The 26,721-nt window shown below is 46.0% G+C and overlaps 1 protein-coding gene across 1 annotated transcript; it reads right to left on the reverse strand.

Moving 5' to 3' along the window:
- Positions 1-288: 288 nt before the first annotated feature.
- Positions 289-18,048, reverse strand: CYTH4 (cytohesin 4). Its single transcript, XM_027715318.2, has 13 exons — positions 17,965-18,048; positions 11,934-12,016; positions 9,593-9,690; positions 9,258-9,324; positions 6,851-6,969; positions 6,389-6,469; positions 5,626-5,738; positions 4,942-5,090; positions 3,199-3,310; positions 2,678-2,754; positions 2,329-2,400; positions 1,724-1,878; positions 289-1,396 (listed from the first exon to the last, which is right to left on the reverse strand). Exons 1-13 carry the CDS (start codon positions 17,981-17,983, stop codon positions 1,324-1,326), a joined length of 1,218 nt encoding a protein of 405 aa, XP_027571119.1. The 5' UTR covers positions 17,984-18,048; the 3' UTR covers positions 289-1,323.
- Between the last annotated feature and the right edge of the window lie 8,673 nt (positions 18,049-26,721).

A 26,721-nucleotide genomic window follows, 5' to 3' on the forward strand; every position in this document is an offset into this window, starting at 1 on the left:
ACCTTCACGTTTCTTCTCCAGGGTGAGCGCGTGCTGCAACTCTGAGATACGCTCCCTGACTCTTGAAATTAATTCAACATTCCTGTGGCTTGGGCAAAAATAACCGGAATGAATAATCGGGCTGCGCTGGCCCTGCTGCAGATTTTCTGGTAGATACAGCCCCCTGCAGGAAGGAAAAAGCCAAGAGACTGCGGTGGTGCTCAGGCTGCTTTGCTGGGCACAGGAACATGACACTCTTTATCTTGCGTTCTCTGCCTTTTACACGATCGTGTACCCTGAGTTTTGGGCTTGTTTCAAGCACTTTTATTTTTTTTTTTACACAAGAGACAAAAACACCGAGACATCAAACGACACCAATGTGTGAAGATGGGAATGCCCCTGTGTGAGTGTGCTAGTGTGGGGGAGGTGTATGCACCTTCAGTTTTTCATGCCATCTGGCTGAAAGCCTTTCATATACCAGGCCTCTGGGCTGGTACAAGGAATCAATCTTTGTTGGGGAGCCATAAATCAGGAGAGCTAGTGTTTGGGTTTCTTCCCTAGGGAAACCTGTGGTCATCCCCAAGGCTCAAAACAGAGAAACAAAAGACCCAGAGCTGCTTCCTTGGTCCCACTGCCTCTCTACGCTCAGTTATCCCTTATGTTGGATAGGGATCCAACACCTCTAACTTTTTAAAACCTATGACTCAGTTACAGAGCAGGAACTTCCCAGGATTATAGCCCTCACAGCTATGGGAAGAGGGAGAGAGGGATTTCTTCTGAACTGAGGACTTTTTATCTTACCTTGGTCTCTGGTTTCACAGTGAGGTCCTAAATAGTAGTGGCCTCCACCCCACAAACACTACATGTCTGTTTGTGGAAGAGAAACCACTGGGGCCTTTCTGCTCTGCAACTGACTGGACTATGCTCAGCTGCTCCAAGAACATCTACATGGATCCTCACAGAAAAATAGTCTGGCCTGGTTTCATTGTGGGAGGGGCCAGAGACATTCTGCAGACATTCTTGTCTCCTCTCAGATCCTGTCCTACATGTCTGGGGATGTATGGGAGAACCCAAAGGTCAGTTGCTGTTGAGCCTTTGTGTTCGGACATGCGTAACTCCGTGCCCACAGTTCTGACAGTCCCCAGTGGATTGCACCCTGCACCACTGCCTTCAGTTTGGAAAGGGAAGAAGCAAACCTGGCAAGCTGTCCTGTCCTTTATCTTCTTGCCAAGTGGGAGGCAGACGGAACCAACGCCCCCAAATTTCTTCACCGGAATAGCCCAGCAAGGGAGGGAAGCTGTCCACCAACCTATGCTTTCCTGAGGCTAGTGACCAGGTCAGGGTTCAGTTTTTGCTGGCAATCTTTTTCTTACGGGCAGAGACCAGATCATAGAAAGGATCCTGTGTGATGCTGGTTCTGGAAATAAGAGGAAATGGGAGCAAAAGTAAGAGATTTAATGATGGAGAGCAGCACAGATAACCCAAATGAACTTGCACAGAGACACCACTTGCCAAAGTGTAGGACTGGAGATCTCCAGACTCACAGCAGAGAATTTAGCTGTGGCTAGAGATTCTCCAGAAGGGACCTTGAAACTCTATAAAGTCAAGAGGTACCACAGTGCTAGACTACAAACATTTCTGTTCACCCCTCTTTTGAAGTTTTGATAGCCAAATAATCTGTGTGATCATCTGTCCCTGGGGCTGAACAAAGGCAAGCTCAGGCCTCTAGTTCTGGTCTCCTCACCGTATTGCCTCAATCCACTCATCACGTTCTGCTGGTGTGGCTGCTGAGATCTTGTAGGACTGATGCTTGCCTTCAACCACCTTCCCATCCCCATCTGTTTTGCAGGCTTTGATCTTCTGCCCTTTGCAGTTGGGATTGTAGAGTTCAAAGCAGTTCTGTCAGGAAGGAAATAAAATGGAGCAGTAGGGGAAGACACGGTGGACCAAGGAGGCTATGCTGCCTCCAACCATGAGTGACAGGCTCAAAGAGCTTCCAAAAGGGAGGAGAGCATTCTGTCTCTGAAATGTAACAGACCCTTTCCTTCCCCACCCCAAGAATGGAACCCACATCTCCTGGTGCAAAATAACTAGGAAGTCAGATGTGTACACTCATCTCTGCCCACCTACACGCATATACACATGTGAAAACATACAATACAGCCAGCCAAAGGACAGCTGTCTCTTCACACCAGAAATATAAATTAAAAATACAGTCATGTTTAGATGGGGGCACAAGGCAGTTTGGAATGGCACCTTCCCTCTGATAAGCATGGTTGTATGCATCTTCTCTTCCCTCTGATCATCTGACAGCCTGTGTTGGCAGAGTACCAACCAGTGGAGACTTACTGGCTTTTTGGGATCATCCACCTTCCGGACTGATAGGTTCTCCAAGGGGATAATGCCCAGAGGTTCTTTGTCCTGAAGGCAAGGAAACATGAATTAATACCCAAGATGCTCCCCAAATCTATGCCACTATTTAGAGCCTCTCTGATTTCCCAGACATGTGTCTTTGTGGAGGTGACAGGGGCAGTGTATGCCTGGGGAGACAAGACCACAGGTGAGCAAACAGCACCGAGTTCAGTCTGGGAGCACAGGGTAGAAGGGAAGAATTGCCCCCTACCCTCTGCTCCTCCCTGGCCCCTCAGAGGCTCATAACCACCCAGGACACTTTCCCAACCATGAGTTAAGCCTTTACCGTGGTATATTCAAAGTAGTACAGGCAGTTATCTGTCAGAATGAACCAGCGGCGTTTCCAGGTTTTCACACGTCCTCCTAAAGGCAACGAGATTCAAAAGCCATCAGTCACACATTTTTCTGTCCTTCCCCCTGCCACCCCCAAGCTCCAGACCTGCACACACAGACATACACTCCCAGATCTCCCTGTGGGTGAGCTCCAAGGAGACACCATGGTGCTAACCACTGATGTGAGGTAGTGTTGTGGACATGCACATACAGGGAGCCAATTTTGCTCTGATGGTGCTGTGAATGGGAACAGGGGAGGAATATCTTCTCAAGTCCCTTTTTGAGAAGACAGAGCCTGCAATAGCTGGGAGGAGGGAGCAGCAGCTGGTTTCAACAGCAGGTGTCAGCCTCAGCCCACCACAGCAGACAGGACCGAAGGACAGCAGAGATGATGGTGGGTTGCAGGGGGAGATCTGTGGTTGGAGGCAGGCAAGCGGGGGAGTCAGTGGAGCTAGGGGAGTCCTCCCCCCTTACCTAATTTCAGCAGCCAGCCCTCACGGTTAGGGTTGAAGAAAGTATGGGTGAGGTCATTGCCATCATCCTCTGGTATGGAGAACGGTTCATTCTTTATGCTCTCAAACAGATTCTGCCCCAAAGCATTAGTGGAGAGAGAGAGAGAGAAAGACAGTGAAAGATTTATTTCTGACAAAGCTTGTACACAACTATCCTAGGTCCATCTGGCCCATCACTCTCTTTCTACAAGGGCAGGCAGGCAAAGTGCAGGGGAGCAGGCAGTGAGCACTGGGGGTACAACAGCCCTCAGTCTACACATCACAGGGTTTCAAGAGAGACCACTAGCTCTTTTCTGCACCTCGTGTCATAAAGAGTCTCAGTTTAGAAAGTCACAGACACAAAATGGTGCACCCATAGCAAGACAGGCTGCTGTGACCAAACCCAGCATAACACAAGTGCTGCTTTGGGTAGTGTTAAGGGACTAGGATGGGGACTCAACACGGCAGAAACTGCAGCCCCATTTAGACCCGAGGTTGGTGGGGCCAAACACTGTCGATAAGCTGTAGAGACCAGCACATACAGCTACATGGCCACAAGGAAGCACATTTCATAGAACCGAGGCTTTGGCACTGAGGGACACAAAGGGCGACATTCGTAACAGCAGAGTGACAGGGAGGCAGGTTATTAGCTTTCAAGGTACACTGACATGTTGCTAACGTCATTGGATTTCCAGTCATTTTTAACACAAATCCCAAGCCAAGAAAAAAAAAGAAACTACAGGTTTCTGCATCTTCCCTCAAATTGTCTGACAGAAATGACACCTGGAGTAAAATCTAAAGCCTTTACCCTGAAGGGATGCTGCTCAGCAAACCCACGTTTGGGATGTAGGCAGCCTCTTTGACACAAGACAGAAGTTATTGTGCCCAGGCTGGTTGGTGAAGCCAGACACATGTAGGCAGGCTGCCTACTTCTACCTTGCCTCATAGGGCAGGTTCCATAGCTGCTGAGCTTTTGAGAAAATGGAAGCTCCAGCTTTGCTAATGGATGCATCCCTTGTCTCTGCATCTTCATCCCCTGGGATAAGAAACACCATGGACCTGATGAGAGCTTTCTAGATGCTGGAAGAGACCCTGACACTCATTGGGGCTTGTTGGTTCTACTCATTCAAAGATATATCCTGGTGTAAGAGAAGTCAGGCACTGGTGTCCTGACTGATGCAAACATTGGAGTCAACTGAGACATTTAGGTATGAAAAAGGGAAAGGGATTCATAATCTTGGCCACAGTGACATTGATTCTTATACACAGAGACACACAAGAAATAGATAGCCCCCTTGGGGGCTAGGAATTTCAAAGCTGGATGAGTGAGGTGCCCAGCTACCTCCCAGAGAGGTGGGTACCCCATTCACATGGCCTCACACCTACACGACACACAGCAGTATCTGTTCCTCTCTCAGACGTACAGACTTAAAAGCACAAACTTTCTTAAACTGATACAGCTATTCCCTGAATGTCTCCTGCCCTGTCTCTCTTGCTCAATGTCCTCACCAACAAGAATGTGTGAAGCTTCTCTCCAAAGCAGTTCCCACATTTTCCAGATTCGCTTTTATACATACTGCCTTCTTTCCCCATGAGGACCTTCTCCTTGTACGGCAGAAGATCAGCAAGCCTGTATCACACTGAGACCTGCAGACCTTTGCTTCTCAGTGGGCTCTGAGCAGAGAGAAGACGTGATTTTTCATGATAAAATTGGAAGTCTTCTTACCTTTAAGAGCTCTTCTGGCAGGTCCCCTCCATTGTCAATGCCTCTGTTGATGGATACAAACCTTTCAAAGTGGGGTTTGTCTTTCACATTGGGGTTGTGCAGGCTGGTGTTAAGCATGATGATAGAGAAGGAGAGTATGTAACAGGTATCTATCAATGAGAAAGAAAACCAGGATGGGTGCTACTTGTTTTAGAGAGCAGAACAATCCGCACCCTAGCAGGTGGCTTGGTTTCTAGTCACTGAAGAACAGTGTCATTCTCTCAGCTGTAGGAGGAGAAGGGAGATGTCCCCTCTGCTAGGAGAAAGAGGGACAGAGTTGGATTGGAGTGATTCCATTCCCTCAGGATAATGGGGCAAATTGGGCAGATCTGGTCCACTAATGCCTCTGCCAGCAGGAAAGTTTCTAAGGACCTACATCTGTCAGTGCTATCCTTGCTGCAATGCAGTATATCTCATGTGAGGCTGGGACCACTTCTCCAGTCTACTGCCCATTGGAATGGACTGTAGCACAGTGGGAAAAGGGGGACCAAAAATGTTCAGCTTCACAGGAACTGGGCTGCCTCCTTCAGCTTAAGGGGAAACACACTTCCAAGTGGTGCCCTCTGTGCTTTGTGAACGGAAAAGTCAGGCCACTCTCTCTAGCAAAGTGTAGTTCAGCTTTATAGGCCTTCTCCCCATAACTACCTGTGGACTGGAATACTCCTGGGTTACACTTGCAGTACCGGTTGGCAAAGGCCTCCATCATCCGGTCAATCTTCTGTGCTTCCCCAGGCAGCCGGAAGCTCCATAGGAACTGTCTATCAGGAGCAGCATGCCAGATAGTCAGATTGGGTGCAAGAAACATTTATCCTTCCCTCAACCCATGTGATACCATGAAAATAAAAGAAGTCATCCCATCACACCGGGGAGACAACACAGTGCATGAAGCAGAAGCTCTGCTCCTCTCTCTACAAATTGCCTGGGTTCATCAGTCTCAAACACCCTAAAAGCAGGAAGCAGAACTAAACATCCTGGAAATCATGGCTCTGCTTCTTAATGAGTGTCCTGCAAGGCAGCAGAGACCTCAAGAGAAAGAGTCCTGCCAGGAGGTGGCCTATAAGAAAACAAGATGCCCTAAGACTGAGTCACTTTGTCATTGAAATAACAGGTACTGTGGACAGACATGATTCCTGCTGCAAAAAATAACTTTTCCCATCCCCCCAGGCATTGAAGCCACAGGGATCCACTTTTCTGCAAATGGTCAGTTCAGTCAAGGGGCCACAAAAGTGTTCCCCCTGGAGAAGCTGTTGACAACTCACAGAGCAACAGCCTTGGAGCCACCACATGCAGCGGGGCCTTGGGAAGTTCCCATTTCAGACCAGTAAGGCTTCCTGACCTTCCTGGGCAGTAAGACCCAGTGGTTGAGCAGGCTCCAGCACCATCCTCTGCATCTGTCACCGTCACTTACCTCAGTGCCTGCACCAGGTTTAAGTGGGCAAACTGGTGACATGCCACAAAGGCTTGGAGGATCTGAATGTTTGTGGGGTCCCTGGGAGAGGATGGAGGGAAAAGGTCAGAAGAGAGCTCTGATTCTGCCCAGTTTGGATGCCCCTTGGTGTGACAACAAGCCCCTGGCTCCATCCCAGCCTCTACTTCCCCTTTGACCAAGAAGCAGCTGATATATGTGCTCTTGTCTTGGAAGACTGACCCCACTACAGGCAGCAGGAAAAGTAGCCCATATAGCCAGCCTTAGTCACCCTCCAAAGACCCTCCCAGGGGTGTACTGCCCACTCAGCCCACTGTGGTTGGAGGTATGTTCAGTCTTGGCACATGGCTGAGGTCTGCCACAGGTCATCCAAAATGGTAGTTAAGAGGGGCCAGGCAGGACAGGGCCTCCAAAGGGTCTCCTCATCCTGCCTGGGCTGCTCACCTCCCACCCAGGTAATCCCCAATGGCTGTCTTGTTCAGTCCTTCACCCTTGTGGAGGAATTTGGCGATCTCCTGTGGGTCTGAGGATAATACCTGGTGCTCAATCAGGTACTGGATCCCCTGGGAAGGAGAAGCAAGACAGTGAAATAAGACAGCTTTGTGGTGTGATGAGAAAGTAGGACTCCAACACATTGATATCAGCCTTCCTTAGCTTTGATGAACTTTCCTCCTCTGTTACTCCCCAGTCCCTTTATGGGAGATCACAGCCATGTTCTCATCTTTATTCCATCCCTCTTCATCCACTGAGTGGTCAGTCCCATTTTCATTTCATCCCTAGATCTGGCTAAATGTTTTACTCTGATGGAAACTCAAACAAACAAAAAAGGGCAATGTAGTTTAAAAGTCAAAAAGGCAAAGTGAAAATAATTCATTTTAATATTTTCAATCAAAATATCTTAGTGTTCTGTTCCTAAATGTCTTTTTTTTCCCCTAAATTAACTTAAAGGAAACACTCTTTGTTTAAAAGAAGACATAATGAAAAAAAATGTACTCAGGCAAAAATAAAGGCTTGAGACAACTCAAAATAATTTTTTCTTAATTTTTCTTCCATCCAACAGAACAGAGAAGACTGCAATCTTTTCAGTTCCATCCCTCCTAGCCAGTAACGATGGAATATGCTTTTTAAGGAATACAGAGGGTCTGAGTTGGGTTGTGCAAAGAGTCAATATCCTATTTAAGAGAGAATTTCATGATTTTCAAAGCCAAAGAAAGTTGAGGTTTTGTTCAAAGGATTCTTGACAATATCTAACAACACTGCAGTTCTCCAGACCACATAGCAATTCTCCTCACAAAATACAATAAAAGAATGAAAATTATTTTAGATCCATCAAAATGTTCTACTTCAATGGAATCATTTCACTTTCCCCTGTAATATATAAGAAACTATCTCTAAAATGCCCCAAAGAAAAAGCAGTTTCAAAAGAGAAATTGAAATGTTTGTGAGATTTTTTTTTTCCATGCTATTTTCCTTTCTCTTTCCCCAGATGGAATTTTGGTAAGACCAATTTAATTTTGCAAAGCATTGCAGTGATGATGGGGCCCCATTTTCCAGAAGAAAATGTTTCTCCCCAAAGGTTTTGTTTGGCCAGATTCCTAACGCTTATCTCCTCTATCCTCAGGAACTTCCATGGGATCTTGAAGATAGGAACTCATTTAAAGTATCAGCATTGCATGGATGGAGTGTAACCTTTGAAAGGAGGGGTAAAGAAATTTCCTTCCATTGCAGCACCTCCCTGTTTATTGCACGTAGCAAAAAGGAGGCAATAATCAGAGATCTGCAGAATACAGGCACAGCGTATACAACATTTTGACCAGGTTGATCAGCATTAAACTAATAAAGCTAAACTGGTTTGGGGTTAGAACTAGTTTGGGTATTTCTGCACAGAATGGCACAGTGCCATAGAGAGTTGCCTCTGGGGTTTCAAACCAAGGTCAGATTGAAAGGCAAAATAAAACCTTCTCTAATGCAGGCTATAAGTACTGATATCACTGCTCTGAGACAGCTCCTACTGGCAGAGGGATGTCCAGGGGACCGGCAAGCACTCCAGCTGTGGTGTGGATGCTGGGGAAGGCATCTTGACAGTCTCAGCAGGGCACAGAAGGAGGTATGAGAAGTTGTCATGCTGAGCAGCAGTCACTCAAGATGTTAGCTGTGGTAGTTAGCTGGTGATGAGCTATCATTCGATCGCAGCTTGTGGTTTTCCTTACAGAGCTCAAAAAAGTGGCCCACCAGTGAGGAGGAAGGAAGAGAGAACTGTCTTTCTTGCATCTTGTCTACTTAATGTTTTCAGAGCTTTCTGCAGAGGGCTGAAGGCAATTGACACCACTGGTCAGAGTCCCAGAAAGTAGAAAAGCTGTATTTACTCCACAATTCAACCAAAACCAAAACTGTTTCCAAAATGTCAGAGGCATCTTGTCCTCTTCTGTTACGAATGAGCCAAGGAATCTGACTCGTTCTCAAAATTTCTCCCCTTCTTCTTAGTTCATCCTCGTCTATCACATTATAGCAAACTCAGCCTTGCAGTCAAGAAGAGCTGTGCTAAAGGAAATTTGGCTCCCGTGACATATTGGCAGTGTTAAACCATCCTCCCCTTACTTCTCTTAGGTTTGGGTTGAATAGTATGGGATGACCTATAAGCATGTGATGGGGGGAGACAACACAGCTTGATCATATAAAAGATCTTATTCAGGAACAGAATGGAGAGTGTTACTAACTGGAGCCTTAGTGAGTTAGGAAACACAGTCCCACGCCATAGTTCCTTTGACATAGGTGGCTGCAAGTGGGCCAACAGCCAACAGAATATCTTCCTCCAAGCTTTATCTTCATAGGTGGTATGAACAAATCCTACCTTTGCAGGATCCATGTTGAATTTCTTCCGGCCCAGGGACAGAATTTTATCCCTCTGTGATAGTTTGCTGCAAACACATAAAAAAGAAGGAAAATCAAACAGAATAAAGGAACATGTCATTTCACTCACAAGTAACTTATTACTAAGTTAGGTAACTTAGATATCTTAAGGACAGGTGTCTGACTATCCAGAAATAAAGACAAATCTAAGAGGAGAGAAGGGTATTCCCGGCCTAATTTCCCTGTCCTTGTTGTGATCCAAATCCCATTAGCACTTTTGTTTTTTCAACCTCAAAAGAGAGACTTTGTAAAAAAAGGCATACTTATTACACTTGCCTGGTCTGTTCTCTAGGATTATTGTCTGCCTCTTGCCTCTCTGCATTTTGGAAACGCTCAATCTCTGCAAACACTTCAGCAATCTCCTCCTTCAGCTTCTGCAAAAGAAACATCAGGAGGATGAAGGCAATGGAGGGAAAAACAACAGACATACATACAGAGCACGTTTTACTACTTCCCTCAAACATAGGAAAAGGACAGGTCAGATGGTCATGACCAGCCAAGGATGTCTATGAAATGGGGACTGCTCTGGGGTGACCCTGCTGGATTCCAGATGAAAACAATCGGAGAGAGGGGCAGAGGAATGTTCTCATGTCTGTTCTCGATCAAGGCTGGAAAAATCAAGATTAGCCAGCGTGGCGAGTGTCAGAGAACTCGCCCCAGTGTTGATTTCAGTTCCTCAAACAATGTCAGATGCAAGAATCCTTCCATTGTGCCCTTTTCCTCTGAGCTTTTACTTTGCATAGCCCTGCTATGCATCCAGGAAAGGGGAAGTGGAATCAGTAACTGTGAGGTCAATATGAACCTGAAGTGGCAATACTACGAAACAGTTTTTAACATACCTATCATTCAAATATCATTGAGCAGATACCTGTCTTTAGGGGGAGAAAGAAGAAAGAAGGAGTAAAAAAAGAGTATTGCAAATTTTAAAAAAAAATCAGTTGTGGAATTCACTTTCCTTTAGGCCCATGACAGACCATGGCCGCCTTGGCTGCATGTTCTGCTTTACTAAGGAAATCTATATCTGCTTGTTTCCATTCTTCAGTTATGGTCCTCCTCAGAGCCAAATTACATCACAGATCTCTTCCAGGAATCACTCAAATTCTTCCCCAGGCAAACCACAATAAGCAGGGGAAGATCCTTTCTCATCAAGGAATGAGGATGTGGATGAAGCATTTAACCAGACAGAGAAACTGAATTTCAGCAATATCCCATAATTTAAAAGAGCTTTAGTTTTGCCCTGGCCACCTTCTACTGTGCTTCATTAGTCTCCATAGCTGTGAGTGTTCCTTACTAAGCTTTAGGTATTGCAAAAATGTAACAAAGCAATGATCTTAGCTCCCAAATTTCAAATTATTATCAATTTTGTTACTTTACTCACTGCTGTTTTTTGGCAGTGTTACTGGCAAGTAAAGACCCATCCTTTCCTCTCCTCCCTCTCCCCTGCCCCAGACATTCCCCCAAGTGTTTGTGTTTAAGGGTATTGCTAGACACTTTCTGAAAAGATCCCCTGGGGAAAATGTCTCTCATTCTAAGGTAGTCTTTTCACCTAAACTCATTCTGTTCCATTGCACAACGCATTGCTTAATGGATTTAGGATTTAAAATATGAGTTTGTGCAGTCTAGCAACATTTCTCTGTCCACAGTGGGCAAAAAAATGTAGTATTCCTCTTACAGTGCCCATTGCCTATTCTGAAAATTGAAGAGAGAAGAACCACACACAAGCAAATGACATGCACATACATTCATCATCTGTTTTGCAAGAGGAGACAAGACACTATTCTGATTTGCAGCAGAAAGAGGGAGTCTGTAGTTTGGCTTAATCCTTTATGCCAGGAAATATTGCACCTATTTCCCAGACATCTGGACATCTTCATATTGTTGGAAATCAGTCCAAGTCCAATGATTCAGTGTAATAAGCTCTCTCTAATGGGAAATCATATTCCATGGTGATGGAGGCAGAACAGAATAGAAAGTGTACAGCACCACGCATGACTGTGATGCAGTCTGACTGATTTTGAATCTGTTACTTTCAGACACTTTTAGGAGTCAGTGTAGAAATGTTTGGGTCTGTTAAAAGAAAAGAAGAAAAGCAAGTTCAACCACAGAAACTTGTGTGGAAGGTCCTGCCAATACACCTCTTTGAAGAGACGGGATCCTGCATGAAGGACTTGTTAGAGGTCCACAAACAAAACAAAAGTTTGATAAACACAGAATGATGCTGCAGGTAACTAGGACTGGTATGTAATTAGCAGGTAATCGGTAATTAAAAATAATCATAAATGCTGAGCCAGGTGCCTGCCAGTATGACAGTGAAGTCATACTCGTTACCTTAATCCTAAATATGCAATCCCATCTCATCCCCGCTCATAATTTGACCAGCCTTTCTCAAATATCCCATTAGGGCAGCTGATGATTCCTGCAGCAGAGAGTTGAACGTACACTGGTGGCAAATAGGCCAGGGCAGCCTGAAGTTGAGAATTCAAGTTGGATCATGACAGAGAAAATGTCTCCAGTGCCAGAGCACTTCTGCATGGCCTGGACTGTTATGCAAAGATGCTCCTTGGTGAAGACAGATTTTAGAAAGCTAGGCAGGAAAGAGAAACAGGATGGTCCTTACCTTAATGTCCTCCAAAAGCCCCTGTTTGTGCTGCCTGATTGTCTCTATTTCAGTCTCTTCAGCCTCGCTCAAATCAGTTGACTCTGGAAGAATAAAGATGACCGTGACAATAGACTGGGGCCAACATATCACAGAAAAAGCTGCCTCGACCTCCCAGTAGGTACCCTCTCCTAGGGTCACGTCATAGCAACTCTGATTTCTGTGTTTCAGCATCTATGCTCCCTGCTGTTGCAGCCACTGCACCTCACCTTTGGCTTGCAAATGGTTCTCAGTCCAGAGCAAGCAGCACAGACCCATACACCCCTCCTTACAGTCAGATGTGTTGGTAGCCCTCTCATCTAAATAAGCAACCCACAGCAACCCACCTGCCCACTCAAGCAATTCTGCTTGCTGTGAGCACAATGAGGAGGTCTCACCAAATGCTCTCTGGTGGTTTTTATGTCAGTCATCTCTATGTACTGAAAATCTGTGACCTAAACACTTCACCTACATCCAAACCTCCCATGAAGAGCCACTGTCTTCATGGATTGATCCCCCACAGCTAGGGTCAGAAGTGACTTAAGAGAGAGAATCAAGGTTTTTCAAATCTGAAGGCAGGATCTGGGGGGATGAAAGCCTTGCTGAAGAAGGAATGTCTTTGGAAGGCTGTTGTTCTGTGGACCGCAGACAACAGAAATATGAGTAGGCTTTCTTCTAATGTACAGGAAGTTAAACAGATAGCAGTAGAGCCAAGGCAACCACAACATGATTCATAAAACACCCAGAACAATTGGGGAGACAGCACTGCTGCTAAATATAATCCAGGTGAAACGTAGTCTCTTCAGCAAGGAGAAGGAGAAGGCTGCAGCCACAGAGAGGAGGCAAAGCAGATGACAAGGCCCCAGGAAAAAAAAAAGGCACTCACAAAAGGCTGAGAGCACTGAAGGTCACTCCTGAAGTGGCAGACAGGGCCCTTGCTGCACCTAAATACTGCAAGACAAAGCTTTCCCAGGAAGCTATGTCAAGTCACTGGATGTCCTGCTTCACTGTTTCATGAGCCATAATCCCCTGGGACTCCTGTCTTCCTGGAAAAAGGGGAAGTAGCACCAGTTGCATTGGAAATTCTCTTGGTGTGGATCTCACATGCAAAACAACTGTTATAAATATGACTGGAGGAAAAAAGGGGAAGGAAGCAGCCACGACAGACAGAAGGAAAAGGGGACAAGGGCGATCATCTTGGAGTCCACATGCTTCTTTCCTGTCATGGCCACAACAGCTCAGAGAGATCTGCCTTCCATAATCCTAATCTTTCCCTCATGAGCTAAGTATGTTCCTGTTACTCTTCTCAGGTTGCAGCCTCTCTTCCTGCTGGTTTCAAGCATTGCATTCTCTGGGGAGAGACTGCTGAATCTGTGGGATTAAAGCACTGGACGAGCAGCCAGCATGAAGCCAGGAGTGGGACGGACCCATGTGCCCTCCCAGTCCTGGAAGCAGCCCTTGTGAAGAGCTGAAAGAAGCTGACTGATTGCTGAAGCCAGTCAAGACAGAAGGAAAACTGGTGGCATCCAGAAGCCTTGCAACAGTCAAATCTGTATGTGAGAGGAAAACAAACAACCAAGCAAACAAGCATAACACCAAGCAAGCAACCAAGAAGGCAAACAAAAAATAAACAAACAAAAAGAAACCACAACCAAAAAACCCCATGCAACAGCTCAGCTACTTATTAGGCAGGTTGCTAACTTCCCTTTGAATGTCAGCCCTATGCCTCTGAGCAGTGCCTGGGCTTCAGCTTAATTTATGTCTCCCACTGTTCTGGCATCTGCGGGAGACGAGGCCAGTCTCTCAGTCTACCCAGCTTTATCTCTCTCACTCCTGCAGGGGCTTGTAATTGTGGAATCACTGGGGTGATTCCTTGACACATTACCACTAAGATCTTTTGCCCTGTATTTCTTTCCACAAAAGCACCTTAGCAGGACATACCTGAGGAACCTCACCTTCCCCCACCTCATCAGCAAACTCTGTGGTGTGGCTGGTTGCTTTGCTTCAGTTGTTCTTTGTCTATTGAAGCAGCCTGAAGCATCTCAAAGAGGCATGAGGCTCCCAGAGGACACCATCTCACCCACATGACCCCCACCAAGATTGTAAATAATGCAGTCCCCCTTCCTCCTAAACATCTGAAAACCCCAACTCCCAAATGATTCACCTGTCCAGTTTGTCCGAATGAGAAAAGTGTGGGAAGGACTGTGTGTGGGGAGGGCGGGGGAGAAAAAGCATGAGTCATGGGGAAGGAATAAAAGGGTAAATAAGCAGGAAAGTTTAACATAGTATAGAAAAAAATTGATGGATCAAACTTTCAGGGCAACTTAGATTGAGCTGCAGAGAGGGTTCTTGTTAGGTTTCCTAAGTTTCCTGAATAGCTTAAGTCCTTGATTGCCTTGGAAAATAATTCTGATGTCAGTGCATTCACGTTATTCCTCTGTCGTAACAGGCGGCCTGATGCTCTGCTCAGGGTGTTCTGAGGCCATTCATCAATGTTATTGACCACACTGCAGTCAGGGGAAGTGAACACAAAGGGCTTGTTTGGGGAACCGTCCGCAGAAAGGCAGTGAAGGCAGCAGAGGCATCAGGGCAAGCAGGAGGTGAGTTACTGAGAGCCTTTCCTTCCCTCTCCACATTGAGAACAAGCTGAGCCAACAAGAGGACACTGAGTAAAGCACCACCTGGCTCACTCTAGACACTTGCAATGGCAGAGGCAATTCAGCCCTGCACCAGGGGATTGAGGAACAGCTTCAGCTTTGTCAAAGTCCTCAGTACCACCAAGTTACACTTCCCTCTAGAGCTAGGTGAGGACACAGATGAAGCATAGCCCTGGTCAGGCTTCTCTGCACAGGGGGAAATTTCACCCTGGTGAAGAACATACCATGAAAACACCCACACATTTCAGGAGGATACTGCCAGCCAAACCAATGCTGAAGTTTCACAGTTCAGACACCAAAAAAAAAAGAATGTCTGGCATCCTCTCCAGAGAGGACATGAAGTTGCTGCTTGGAATTTATTTTCAGAGAGCAAATGTTGAAAGGAAAGTGCATCAGCATCACATCTGTTGTTCTTACACCTGCTCTTGAGGTTGTTTCCCCACTCTTGGGGCAGAACCAAAGAGAAAGACCTGCCAATTTCTCATGAACTGTCCAGGCTTGTATTTTCAGTGCTGTCACTCAAAACAGTACACAGACTTCAATTCCAGTTGTGGTGACTTATGCCTCCAGCCTTCCCATCTGGAGGGCAGGTTGGAGTTACCCAAACATCTGGGTACTTATGTGGCCAGCAGAGAGTACTGTGTCTGCTGGTCTCATTTCCCATTGCAAAGGGCTGTGCAGAACCATCCGGACAGTAACTAAACAGATGATAAATGTATGTGCATGTCATTTGCTTGTGTGTGGTTCTTCTTTCTTCAATTTTCAGAATAGGCAATGGGCACTGTTTTGCTTCAAACCCAAGCAAAATTATATGAATAGGAAGACAGTTTTTGAAGCACAGAATAAGTGGGAAGTTGACCGTCCAGGAGAGCTGGAAGAATGGACTGCAGAAGCTGTGGAGGAAGGTTATGAAGAATGACTGTATCTGTAGCACTGTGGCAAACCATCCATGTGCTACACACCCACAGAATGACAGCAGAGGTTCATCAGGCCCATTTGCAAGGCAGTGTAGGGCTCTGAGTGTAGACACCAAAGGGTTTGAGCACCTCCACCCATGGTAACACACAAGCAGAGCAGCCTGATGGGCACCTTCTGCCTGAAGAAGGCTGTCTGGTGGAAAATTTTCACCTGAAATTCCTTTTCTTTTTCAGTATGGCTGTTGTGTCATCTGCAGTACAGACCACCACCTCCACAACCAGGTAACAGGCTGGCAACAGGCAGATGACAGGAAGCCTTGCAGCTCCTTAGTTCCCTCCAACCCTATCTGTCTCCTTCCTGCAGCCACTACACAGTTATCTTCCAGCTTGTGTCAGAAGAAATTCAACACAGATCCCAACAGGTTTAATTTGCACATTTTAGTTATGGGGAAAAGGTGTGAAGAAGAATTTATGTTGCTTCCTTGTCCCCTTATCCCACATGACAACTTACATCAATCAGGGTAGCTTCTAGCCACTTTTGACTATGGCTCTTACCCCACACATCCTAGCACAGGATACCATGGCACCCATATGCTCTCCCATATTTCGCACACTCAGCTCAAGGATTGGGCATACTGGCTCTGTGGCCTCACCCTGACAGTCGTGAGATGGTTTTGAAGGAATCTGGAAGAGGACATACACTGCAGGGAGAGCAACCTCCCCACAGATATAGGTCATATCGCACAGATATGCACCTAATAGGACCATCACACCTCAAGGTAGGAGTGACCCCAGGAAAAGGTGTACATGCACCTCTGACCTTCAGGACAATCAAGCCACAACTTAGCAATTTCAAATGCATTCAGTACCCTAAAGCTCCCTAGAAAACTCTGTCTGGTAGCAGCCTGGGCTCTCAAGGGAGCTCAGCATCAAACAAACCCTCTTTCTCACCCAGCTGTGGAGTGACAGGATGGGACTGAGCAAAAACATCAGTCAGAGCCAGCACATCTCTCCAGGCCTTGCCTGCCTCTGGGCTCTGCCTCTAGCCAGAACTGAGCAAACCTGCATTCTCCCTGAACAGGATCTCATTGTGCTATTGCAGTGTGTATACTTTATTCAAAGTATACTTACTTGAATGTGTAACTTTCAAGATATAATTAACTCATAACACATAACTTGAACGAATGACTGTGTCAGACCTTCTGTGAGGAAGGAGGCACACTCCAAAATAAATAGTAAAACATGAGTTATCCCTCCTCCTGTCCAGTTTGTCCTGCAGAATCTTTTACCACAGTTGCTTTCCAGTGGGGAGGGCTGGGTGATCTGAAGAGACCCACCTTCACCAACAGTCATAGTCAGATGCTGGCAAGAGCTCAGCTCCTATAGGTACTACAAATTTCCCTGACAAGGAAGTATGTTGTTTGAGTGTGCCCCTTCCTTGGCTACACACCTCAAAGCTAAAATGTGCACAACAGTCGTTGAAACTGGGCACCGCTTTTTGCTTTCACTCTCTGCTCCATAACCTATATACAAAAGCCTGATAGGACAGAATCAGATCGAGAAGGGTCATTGCAAAGTGATCCTTCTTCTTCCTGGCCCTCGTTCAGTCTATTGCTATTCAGCTCTCCCTCTCTGCTGGCTTTGCACAGACACATGCTCAGAGCTTCCTCAGCCAGAGGCTAGAAATGTTCACTCTGGAAGTGTGCCTTTTCCTGCTGAATCCCAAACACTTTTCCCACCACCTGCCAAAGAAGGAAATAAAACCTAAGATCTCTCTCAGTTCCTCGGGTGTGGCTTATCTTCCCCCACCCACATCTGCCCATTGAAATTATTTCAGGACCAGGCAGGCCCACCTGCAGGTCACTTGGAGTTTGTAGGATCCTAATACAGTTATTCACCTTTAACATGGACATAAGCAAGAGACACCCCAGTACCAAAAGCCTTGCAAGAGTGTTGCACTGAGATACCCAACTGCATGAGAGGCTCCCCAGAGGCAAACCAGCTCCTGGGATCTGCAGGGAAACACCATTTTGGAGCTTGCAAGCCATGCCAGAGTTTCATGAAGAGAAGCCAAAGCTTACAAAGTGTTCATCCTAAGTGTCATATAAACCCTTGATGCCCCTGAGTCAGTTCCCAGCTCAGTCCAGGATCACCAGCCCAAGGGATCCCAGCAGTAGACACTCTCAGTACCAAAGCCATTTGAATCAGTGGGAAATTTTCTCCCAGTGTGAAAGGAGAGCAAGTAAAAAGAAACCCATGCCTAATCCTGAAGGCTGACAAGCAATCTACTGCAGCCCCAAGGATCTTCCAGCATCTCATCCCTCCAGTCACCAGCCACAGTATCCACTCTAGATGCTGGGATTTCATGGAGTGCTTGACTCTGTCAAACTGAGTGCACAGCCCTCACCCAAAAAAAGATACACAATGGTCAAGGCTTACCAGAAGGACAAAAGTCCATCCTGAAGAGTGAGATATATTTTCAACACAAAGGTGTTTCAGATGTGTTGAAAACGTGGGTTTTTGTTTGTCCTTGCCTTCTGCTTGTTCAGATGCTTCACAGAACTGAAACAACTTGGAGCCAGTGACCAAGACCACAGCAGAATTATGGGGGGCGGGTTGCCCTGTGACTCCTCCCTTCCTCTCCCTGTCCCTCTGATCACATGTCATGAGCTTGCCTCAGAGAAGGAAACTGTATGTGCATAGTTCTGTGACCTAACAGGGGCTCACTGGCTACTTCTGAAATACAAATGCACAGATGCATTTCCATCCCAGCAGCTTTTTTGAGAATCTCTCTTTGAGGGGACCAAAATGAACTGTGAGAGGCTGATAGTACTTTGGGTTTTTGTCTAAAATACTCTGAGGAGAGAGGGGGGAAAAAAGGAAGTTCTTGATTCAGAAAACCCAATATGATTGGGGAAGTGGTTTCATTCTAAAGGAAAGATTCTTCCTGTGTTAATTCTGCAGCAGGTGGAGGGGGTAGGGATGGGAATGAACACTCCAAAATTGGAGGATGGTTGATAGAGGGGAGAATAAAGCTGTCAGCTTCTTCTTCCTCCCTCAGTGCCCACTAACTCACTAACAAACTGTTTTTCTTGGAAACCTTGTAAGTCAGGATAGAGTGAACTATGAAGAAATTAAGACCTCTCTCAGGTTTAGCAATATTCCTGCTGGTGAGAGAGCTGGCATTAGCAGGACTATTTTGAAGGCATTTCTGCTGCTCTGTTCTGCTGTGAAGCAGAGAGGTGCTCTTTCTCCTCCAACTCCTTCACACAGCTCCAGAAGACTATATGCTTCCCCTTGAGTTGCTTTTGGTTGCCATGTGATTTATGTGGTAGACCTGTGATGTAGGCAACGTGAGGAAAATTAGAAGCATGCAGGAGAGGACCATGTTAGACCCAGGAGAACTGGTGATTGAATAAATAGGTCAAGGGCAAAATTCAAAACAGGTGTGATGCCCAAACAGGGCTCTTGCCTCCTCCAGCAGGAGTGAAGCTGTAGAGGGTTGGCTCCTCTCCATGTGTGAACACTTAACTCTGAAGCACTCTACATCCTTAACTGCCTGACCTACTGCTGTATTCACATCGGACCTTAAGCAGGGCAGAAAAAAACAGGGCCAGACTTCTAGCTACCTTCTTTCCATGAGACAGCAAGGTAGAGTTTGCAAGAGCATTGCACATGTAGAAAAATAAGAAAAGGCTTTCTAACTTGTTACGCGGATGGAGCCAGCATGTATGTACACTTACCACCATTTAGGAGCGGCTCCTGTGAGGCTGAAGGTCCTTGACTCGCTAGGAAAGGAAGAGCTATTACATTCCTACACTCCTATTAACTGAGTCTGGTCTGAAGTCCTCTGGAGAGAATAACTGGCCCTTTAAAAGGCTTGATGCCTGAACACTCTGGCTAAGCTCCATTGCTTTAGGGCCATTCAACCTCAGAAAGAAAAACACAGATTGGCCTCCTTTCCTCTCAGTCTCTTCCATTTGCTCTAACCTGTGATTATGCTGTAGGTTCACTGCTGTTACTGGAGAGGACAAGCATTCTGATGAACCTCCAGTGAAGAATGGGAGGTATCCCCACCTGAAAGATGACAAGTGGTGGCAGAAATCCAGAATCAGTTTAAACAGCCAGGCTCGCAAACAACCTGTGACCTTTTGGAACAGTCAGTGGCAAACATTTAGGACTCACTTTCCATGGTCAGTGTCTATATTTACAAAGAAGCAACTAGAAACTTATTCAGGAGTGGTAAAAGGAAGGAGAAGAGAATCTGTCTGGACCTTCATTACACCCAATGTCCATGCTTAAAAGTTATCAGAGGCCTGCCTTTGGGACGCAAATTGCAAAAAGCTCGCCCTTTGTAAACTAAATTTCTGTGTTGAGATTCTGGGCCACATAAGAGGAGAACTCACTGCCCCACAGTCCAGCCCAGAGCCCCAGTTCCTGCATTGGGACTGGGTCTGGTGCATCACTTCTAGTCCTTCCTTCCATCACTGTTTTCCACAAAAAAATCATGTCAGCAGTATTGCAACTGACATCAAGCAGACATGTCAACCTAAAATACTCCCTTGAAAGACCTGATCTTGCCTGCCTCAAAGGTAGGAGAAGTATACAGACAGCTTGATAAGGGCTGTTGTTACACATGCGTCTGTGGGCAAGTCAAACCACAAGCACCTTGCAAATACCAAAATGGATGCCTCTGTGCACTGCAAAGTACTCTCAGCCACTAGAACAGAGGGCAAAACCTGCCCCTGTGTCTCTAGTCCATATTTGCTTCATCTTTCCAGCTCCTTGATGCTTCCTTCTACAGCTTTTCCTGCCTGCTTGTTGAAATGTCTGACTGCCCTGTTTGAGACCTTACTACCATTTCGGTTCGATGATCACTTCCACTACTTGCATTCCCCTGTTCTGGTAGCCTTGCTGGTAACAGTGGCCGGCCTTGATGCCCTTTAAATGCTTTCAGTTATTTCAGCCAGAGGAGTCTGAATGGGAAACATACAGTTAAAAAACTGCATAAGTCTATTTCATGTAAAAATGAAACACCTGTGAGATGTTTTCTCATGAAGGTACACAACAGAGATAGGATCATAAAACTAAGCTAAGCCTAGAGCATCTCCCATTCTTTCCAAAGTGTAGGGTTTAAGTATGTCTCCCTCTCCAGGTCCTTAGTTCCCCACTGATTCACATGGTGGAAAAACTAGTTTGATTCCAGGCTTACCCTGGAGAAAAACAACCAGTTCCTCTCTTGAGGAAACCTAGAACCAGGTGAGAGATCAGTCTGCTTGAGCATCCCAGACCAGCAATATGGATCTGTAGTGAACTCAAGTGGACACCCATACTACCCCAGCCAGCAATATGTCTGGAAACACCCTTAAGGTAAGTAACACGTTCTGTGGTTGTGGCATGAAAAGACCATGAACAGGCTACAAAACAGCCCGTGTTATTTCAAGTGAAAACGGGCGGGGGTGAAACCAAAGGAAAATACAATGACAGAGAGAACGAGGGAGAAGGAAGGAAAGGAAGGAAGGGATGAAGGAGCTGTTTGGAACAGGACCGGGAAGAAAGAGATCCCTGGAAATCAGCACTTCTGATACAGGACTGGGGGTAGATCTTGTAATTTTTTCTGCCACTGCACATCCTTCCCAGCTGTGGTTATCTCAGGCTGGGGCTATACAGGCAAAAGGTGAGAGTGTGTGCAATGGTGCAGCAGTTCTCACCTCGTCAAGCATAGTCAGATTAGACAGACTGCTACAGATCAATACTCCAGGCTGTTCCCTGTGCCTCCTGTGCCAGGGACCAATTTTTCTCCCCAGATGCTCTCTGACTGTACAGAGACACAAATTTGAGCTGGAAATATCTGTTGTTCTGGTGTTTACAAAGGAAAATATCAAACCAGCAATGTGGGCACACTTTTCTACTACCTTGTACAGGCTTACAATAATTTTGTAAATACATTAAAAAAAATATTTCTTACTACTTTCAAAGGGATACTTTCAAGGGGATAAAGACAGTGACAAAGTGCCTTGTATTTTTCTGTGCTGAACATGTCAACTGTATTCCCACAACTATCCACACAGAAACAAAGTACAGGTCTGTACAAATTCAATAGCTCCTTGAGGAGGTTTATGCTGACATTCAAGTTGGGTATGGAGGGGACTGGAGTCTATTTTAAAGGTAGAAAAATGGTGATTTTAAAAGGCTGCAGGCAAAAAAATCCCCTCTTATAAAGATTACAGAAGGGTCACTTAGAGTCTGATAAACCCGAATGAAGAGCCAGAGGGATTTTTTTGTTGGACTTGGAAGTGCAGCAAGACTGAAGGTTTATGCCTTTGAAATAAAATGGTAAAAGGGAAGCACAATATTTTACTTTGGTAGTTCAGGAAATATTAGTCTTGTAAAACAGAGTAGCTATAGATTTCCTTAGTCCTCTAAACATCTCTTTTCACTTCCTTGATGCAGCCTTCCTAGAAGACACCATCACTTACCAGTAAAAATATGTATTAGATCTGGTTTTACAAAACATAGTATATCTAACATCTCATAATGTATAAAGAGTGCTAGCAGGCAGGGGAGTCAAGTTGCCACTCCAGTTAGAATATACACGTGTGATTTCTAGTCCCTGTTACTCTGCTCTACAACAGGCAGGTGAAAAATGTTGAATAAGCTAAGCACCTTGTGGGAAAGAATGCACAGTCAGATATTGATCTGTATTTATTGCCATTACTGTAGCAGGCTGGTATTAGTGAGATGGGGTTGTCACTGTCTGAGAGTAAAATGTCTGTGGGAATGGAAGCCCATATCAGAATCACTGGGGACCTGCAGAAGTACAGAGAATCAGACGAGGCCAAGCCATAAAAAATCTGGTATGATAGAGAGTTTGTGAACAATTTCTTAATCGAGGGAAATGCAAGTGTGAAACAGCAATCACAAAGACCTTGATGCCCAAAGGTCTGCGCCATGGTCTTCTGCTTACCCAGATACATAATGCAGAAGAGGTGGAGGAGGGGAACTGCTTTCACTGCTCCAGGTAGGAGAATGGCAGTGGACCTGCTGTTTTGTCCCAAAGCAGAAAGGCTGAGAGCACTCACTCTGGAGATAGAGGAGCCTCCATAACACAGGTATCAGGAATGGACCACCTGTCCTTGATTGCAGTAGGCCTGGTCTCCAGAAAAGCCCATGAGTAAGACAGGTTCAAAACTCAGTAAACACCATTTGCAAGCTGAGTTGCTTATAATGGATGTAAATGTAAATAGTTTGTGTTCAGGATTGGAAACTTCATTCTTTTTCTAAGCTTTTTCTTAACAGAATAAATTTTGGCTAGAGAGGCCTTTGGTATGGCCATGTCAGAAAACAGACCTGGTATGAAACAACTCTGCAACCTCTCTAACAGGGACTGCAGAACATCATCACCCACTTCAGTTATGATCTGAGCTCTGAAGTTAGGGTAGGCTTTTCAAAGAAGTGTGGCAGCCTGAGAAACTGCAGCAGTTGGGGGGGGGGAATTTTGGAAAAGAGAAGTGGCAAAGTAAGAACTAAAAGCAGGGGACAGATGGCATGAAGCTGTGTCAATGGGGAAGTGGGAAGGTGCAGAAAGGGCATATTGCAAGTTTGCAGCCCAGTCAGACTGAAGCAAATTGCTCTTTACCCCGGTGGGGGCTCAACATACAGAGAAAAGTTCTCATGGCCACTCAGGATTGCCTGAGAGAGAGCTCACTTTAAATAAATCCTATCAGGACCCAGGGTAATGAGAATACATGCTGTGACCATGTGCTTTTTTTGCAAAGAAATGAGCCTTGTGCTTCCTCCACGAAAGAATCCTCCCTGCTACTCTGTCTGTGCTGAAGAACAAGCCTCCTGCTCAGTTCCTGCCCTCCTGTGCAGGGCTGTGATGTGCAGACACCATTTCTGAAAGACTCCCTCTTACCCTTTGCCCATAATCCTTGAGGAAGCAGAACACCAGAGAAAGAGAGGGAGAGATAAGTGATCCTCGCTGCTTTAGGTCCTTGTGGGGGGAAAAATGGTATCATACATTTCCTCCCTTGTGACCCAGCTCAGGACCCTGAAAGTCTCTCAGAGCAAAACTATCTCACTGAGCAGTTCTTTCCCGTAAGTGTCTCCCTCAAACTCACTGAAGGGAACAAGAAACCCTAAATGTGTGCCTGCCTTCCCTCAGCCCCACTGCACATACAGAAGGAAACTCATGTGAAGAGCACCTCTTGGTGGTGTAAGAGGACATCAAAGCAGCAGCAACTGATCTGTATGTGCTCATTTTGGGGTTATGTGCCTCCTTCCTGCAGGTTCCTTCTTTTTTCTGCAGCATGTACAAATGAGATATTTTAATGCAGCAGGTGCCAGTGGTTCTCAGAGTGATTACTATATATGCTATTTGAATGTAATATACCATTTTTAATAATTTAAATATAATGGAAAGAAACACCCTAGCAGTTTTTATGTGGATCCCTATTGTCTCCCTACAGAGGCACCAGTGGAGGAAGGATTCCCAGCATAGACCTCTGACTGGACAAGAACTGATTCCATAGCGGTTGCAGGGAATCATCTTCCAAAAGTAATTTGCCCAGAAATGGGTTCTTGCTGGGACTTCCACAGCTCATTGTTGGCCATGCAGAATTTACAGTGTCTTTGACATAAGGTTCACCTGAACAATCCCTCCTACCTGACCAATTTAACTGGTTTTCTTCTTCTCCAGTCCCTTCTACACTGCCAGTCCCATAAGCCCATGTGCTAGACAACAAGGACAAAAGCACACACTGGCATTCAGCAGGTCAGTGGTCCTTGTTTATCCCTGCCACCAGGTCCTATTGGGCCACTGGTCAGTTTTCCATCCAGTCTGCCTTAGCCTGAATCCCATCCCTAGCACTGTCATATGACTTACTCTCTCCCAGGTAAGACTCAATGTATTCTCCAGCTCTCCCCAGCTCTTTTCCCCTCAGTCGCCATCCTTCTCACTCCAGGTGTTCACTCTCTTTTCTTCCCACCTGCTTCCCCCCAGACACGTAAGATTTATTGAAAACCTTCAGAGCAAATATATGGGGAAAAGTGAACTGTTCCTTTGGAGAAGATGATTCCAACTGTAGTATTACGAGAAAGGGGTTAAGTTGCTGAGTGCCTGTTCCAGGCTGCCTGCCCAACCTAGAGTTCCTTGAATCTGCAGATACTCTATCAGCTCCAGCTCCCTGAGCCCTCACTTGTCACCCAGATGTCTCCCACAGAGACCTCTCAATGTGTCTGAGTGCCCAGGGAGTTATAATGGTTGTTCTCCATCCACCAGTAGCATTCTCTAGAACCAGATACACCTGCCTTCTCTTCTGAGTCCCCGTCTCCTGGCCCATTACATTCTGTGTCTGCTTGTCCTTTCCAGCTCCCCTCTGTAACAGCCTTTGTCCCTCTCCCTTATATCCTTTTCTGACCTGTATTCCTGTGGCCTGTTCCTGCTCTCACTTGCAGAAGTGTCATTGGGTTTCCTTCCTCCCCTTTCCCTACCCCCCACAGAGGGAACACCTAGTACAGTTGGTCACTTTGTGCTTCTGAAATAGCCCTAAGACTTGGAAACATTCCATGGTTGAAGATTTCTGGGTTGTGGCCAGTGCTGAGTGACAGATGGGAGAGCTCTCCTCCAGAGCAGGTCAGTCACAATAGCCTCCCATGGCTGCAGCAGCGCAAAGTCCATCAACCTTTGGAGAAATGCTTTTATTCAGAGATCCTTCCTTCAGGAATATCCCAGCTGCAAACTCACTGTTCTTGGTCTTACTGGCCTCCCAACTAAGCCTGGAAATTCTAATTAATTCTGTGCCACCATACCCTATCTTCTATAAAATGCATCTCCTGCCCATCCACTCCTCAGTTCAGGCTGGAGCACACAGATATTCATACATACATGCTTTTCCAGGCTTAATGTTGCATGGAGGAGAAGGAAGGAAGAGGAGGCAGACCCTTATTTCGATAAGGGAAAGGAAGGGGTAGAGCTTCCTGGGATCATTATGCTCTTTGTCTCTTCTTTCTTAGTGTGCTTGCTTCCCTTGATGATTAGCTCTACAAATCTTTTATCTTCTGAGGACAATGAGGACTGCCTTAGAGAGTTGGGGTCGTTCAGCCTGAAGAAGAGAAAGATCTGGGGAGACCTTATTGCAGCCTTTCAATACACTAAGGGGATCTATAAGAAAGACAAGTACAGGCTTTTTGGTAGGGCCTGTAGTGACAGGACAATAGGTTATAGTTTTAAACTAAAAGAGGGTAGATTCAGACTAGATATGAGAAAGAAGTTCTTTTATGTTGAGAGTGGTTAGACACTGGAACAAGTTGCCCAGAGAAGTGGTGGATGCCCCATCCCTGGAAACATTCAAGGTCAGGTTGGACAGGACTCTGAGCAACCTGATCTAGTTGAAGGTGTCCCTGCTCATTGCAGGGGGTTGGATTAGATGGCCTTTAATGGTCCCTTCCAACCCAAACTATTCTATGACAAGAAAGGAGGGGTCTGGCAGAAGTTTCCACTGGCTGCTTTTGCACAGGAGTAGAGGAAAGGTTGGACAGGAGAGACCGGTTTGCAGGGGCTTCTCTCATCCACCGGTATTGGCTCTCACAGTACTGTCAGGGGAGAGAAAACAGTTAATTGCATCCCTTGATGCATTTGCTCACCTTCATGGTGAACACACAGGTTCACACAACACTTCTTTGTACTAGAAGTCTGGGCAGGTGAGAAAGTGAGGGAGTACCTTTTCCCCACAGGAGAGGAGGGATAGAGCAGCCAGCCATATGGTGGCAGTTGCTTCCTAGGGGATGCGTAAATTCCCTGTTCAGCTGTCACAGAGGAATTGTTCCTTGTGATGTTTCGCCCTTGATGCTTAGGGGCCCTGGGAAAACCTGAAAAACCTTCATTAGCCCTCATCACCCCACTACTCCCATTTCAGATGCCCTTCCCTGCTTATATCTCCTCCAAAGTTTGGATAATAAAGGAGGGAAGAGAAAAATCCACCTGTCTGCTTTCTCACCCCACTTCTAACCCTTGTTCAGCTACCCTGGAAAAGCAGTTTGGTGCCCTCAGCCGTTCACTGCAATGAGATGGGAAGAGGTTGTGTGTGAGAACAAAAATTATTACAGTAGTCATCATCCCAGCCATGAAGCCACGCCTGCTCCGCCTTCAGCTAACGGCCTCTGCCACAGAGCTGCCTTGCGGTGGGAGGGGAG

This window comes from Pipra filicauda, unplaced genomic scaffold (genome assembly GCF_003945595.2).
Source record: "Pipra filicauda isolate LSUMZ 115617 unplaced genomic scaffold, ASM394559v2 scaffold262_size1072369_pilon, whole genome shotgun sequence".
Lineage (NCBI taxonomy): Eukaryota > Metazoa > Chordata > Aves > Passeriformes > Pipridae > Pipra > Pipra filicauda.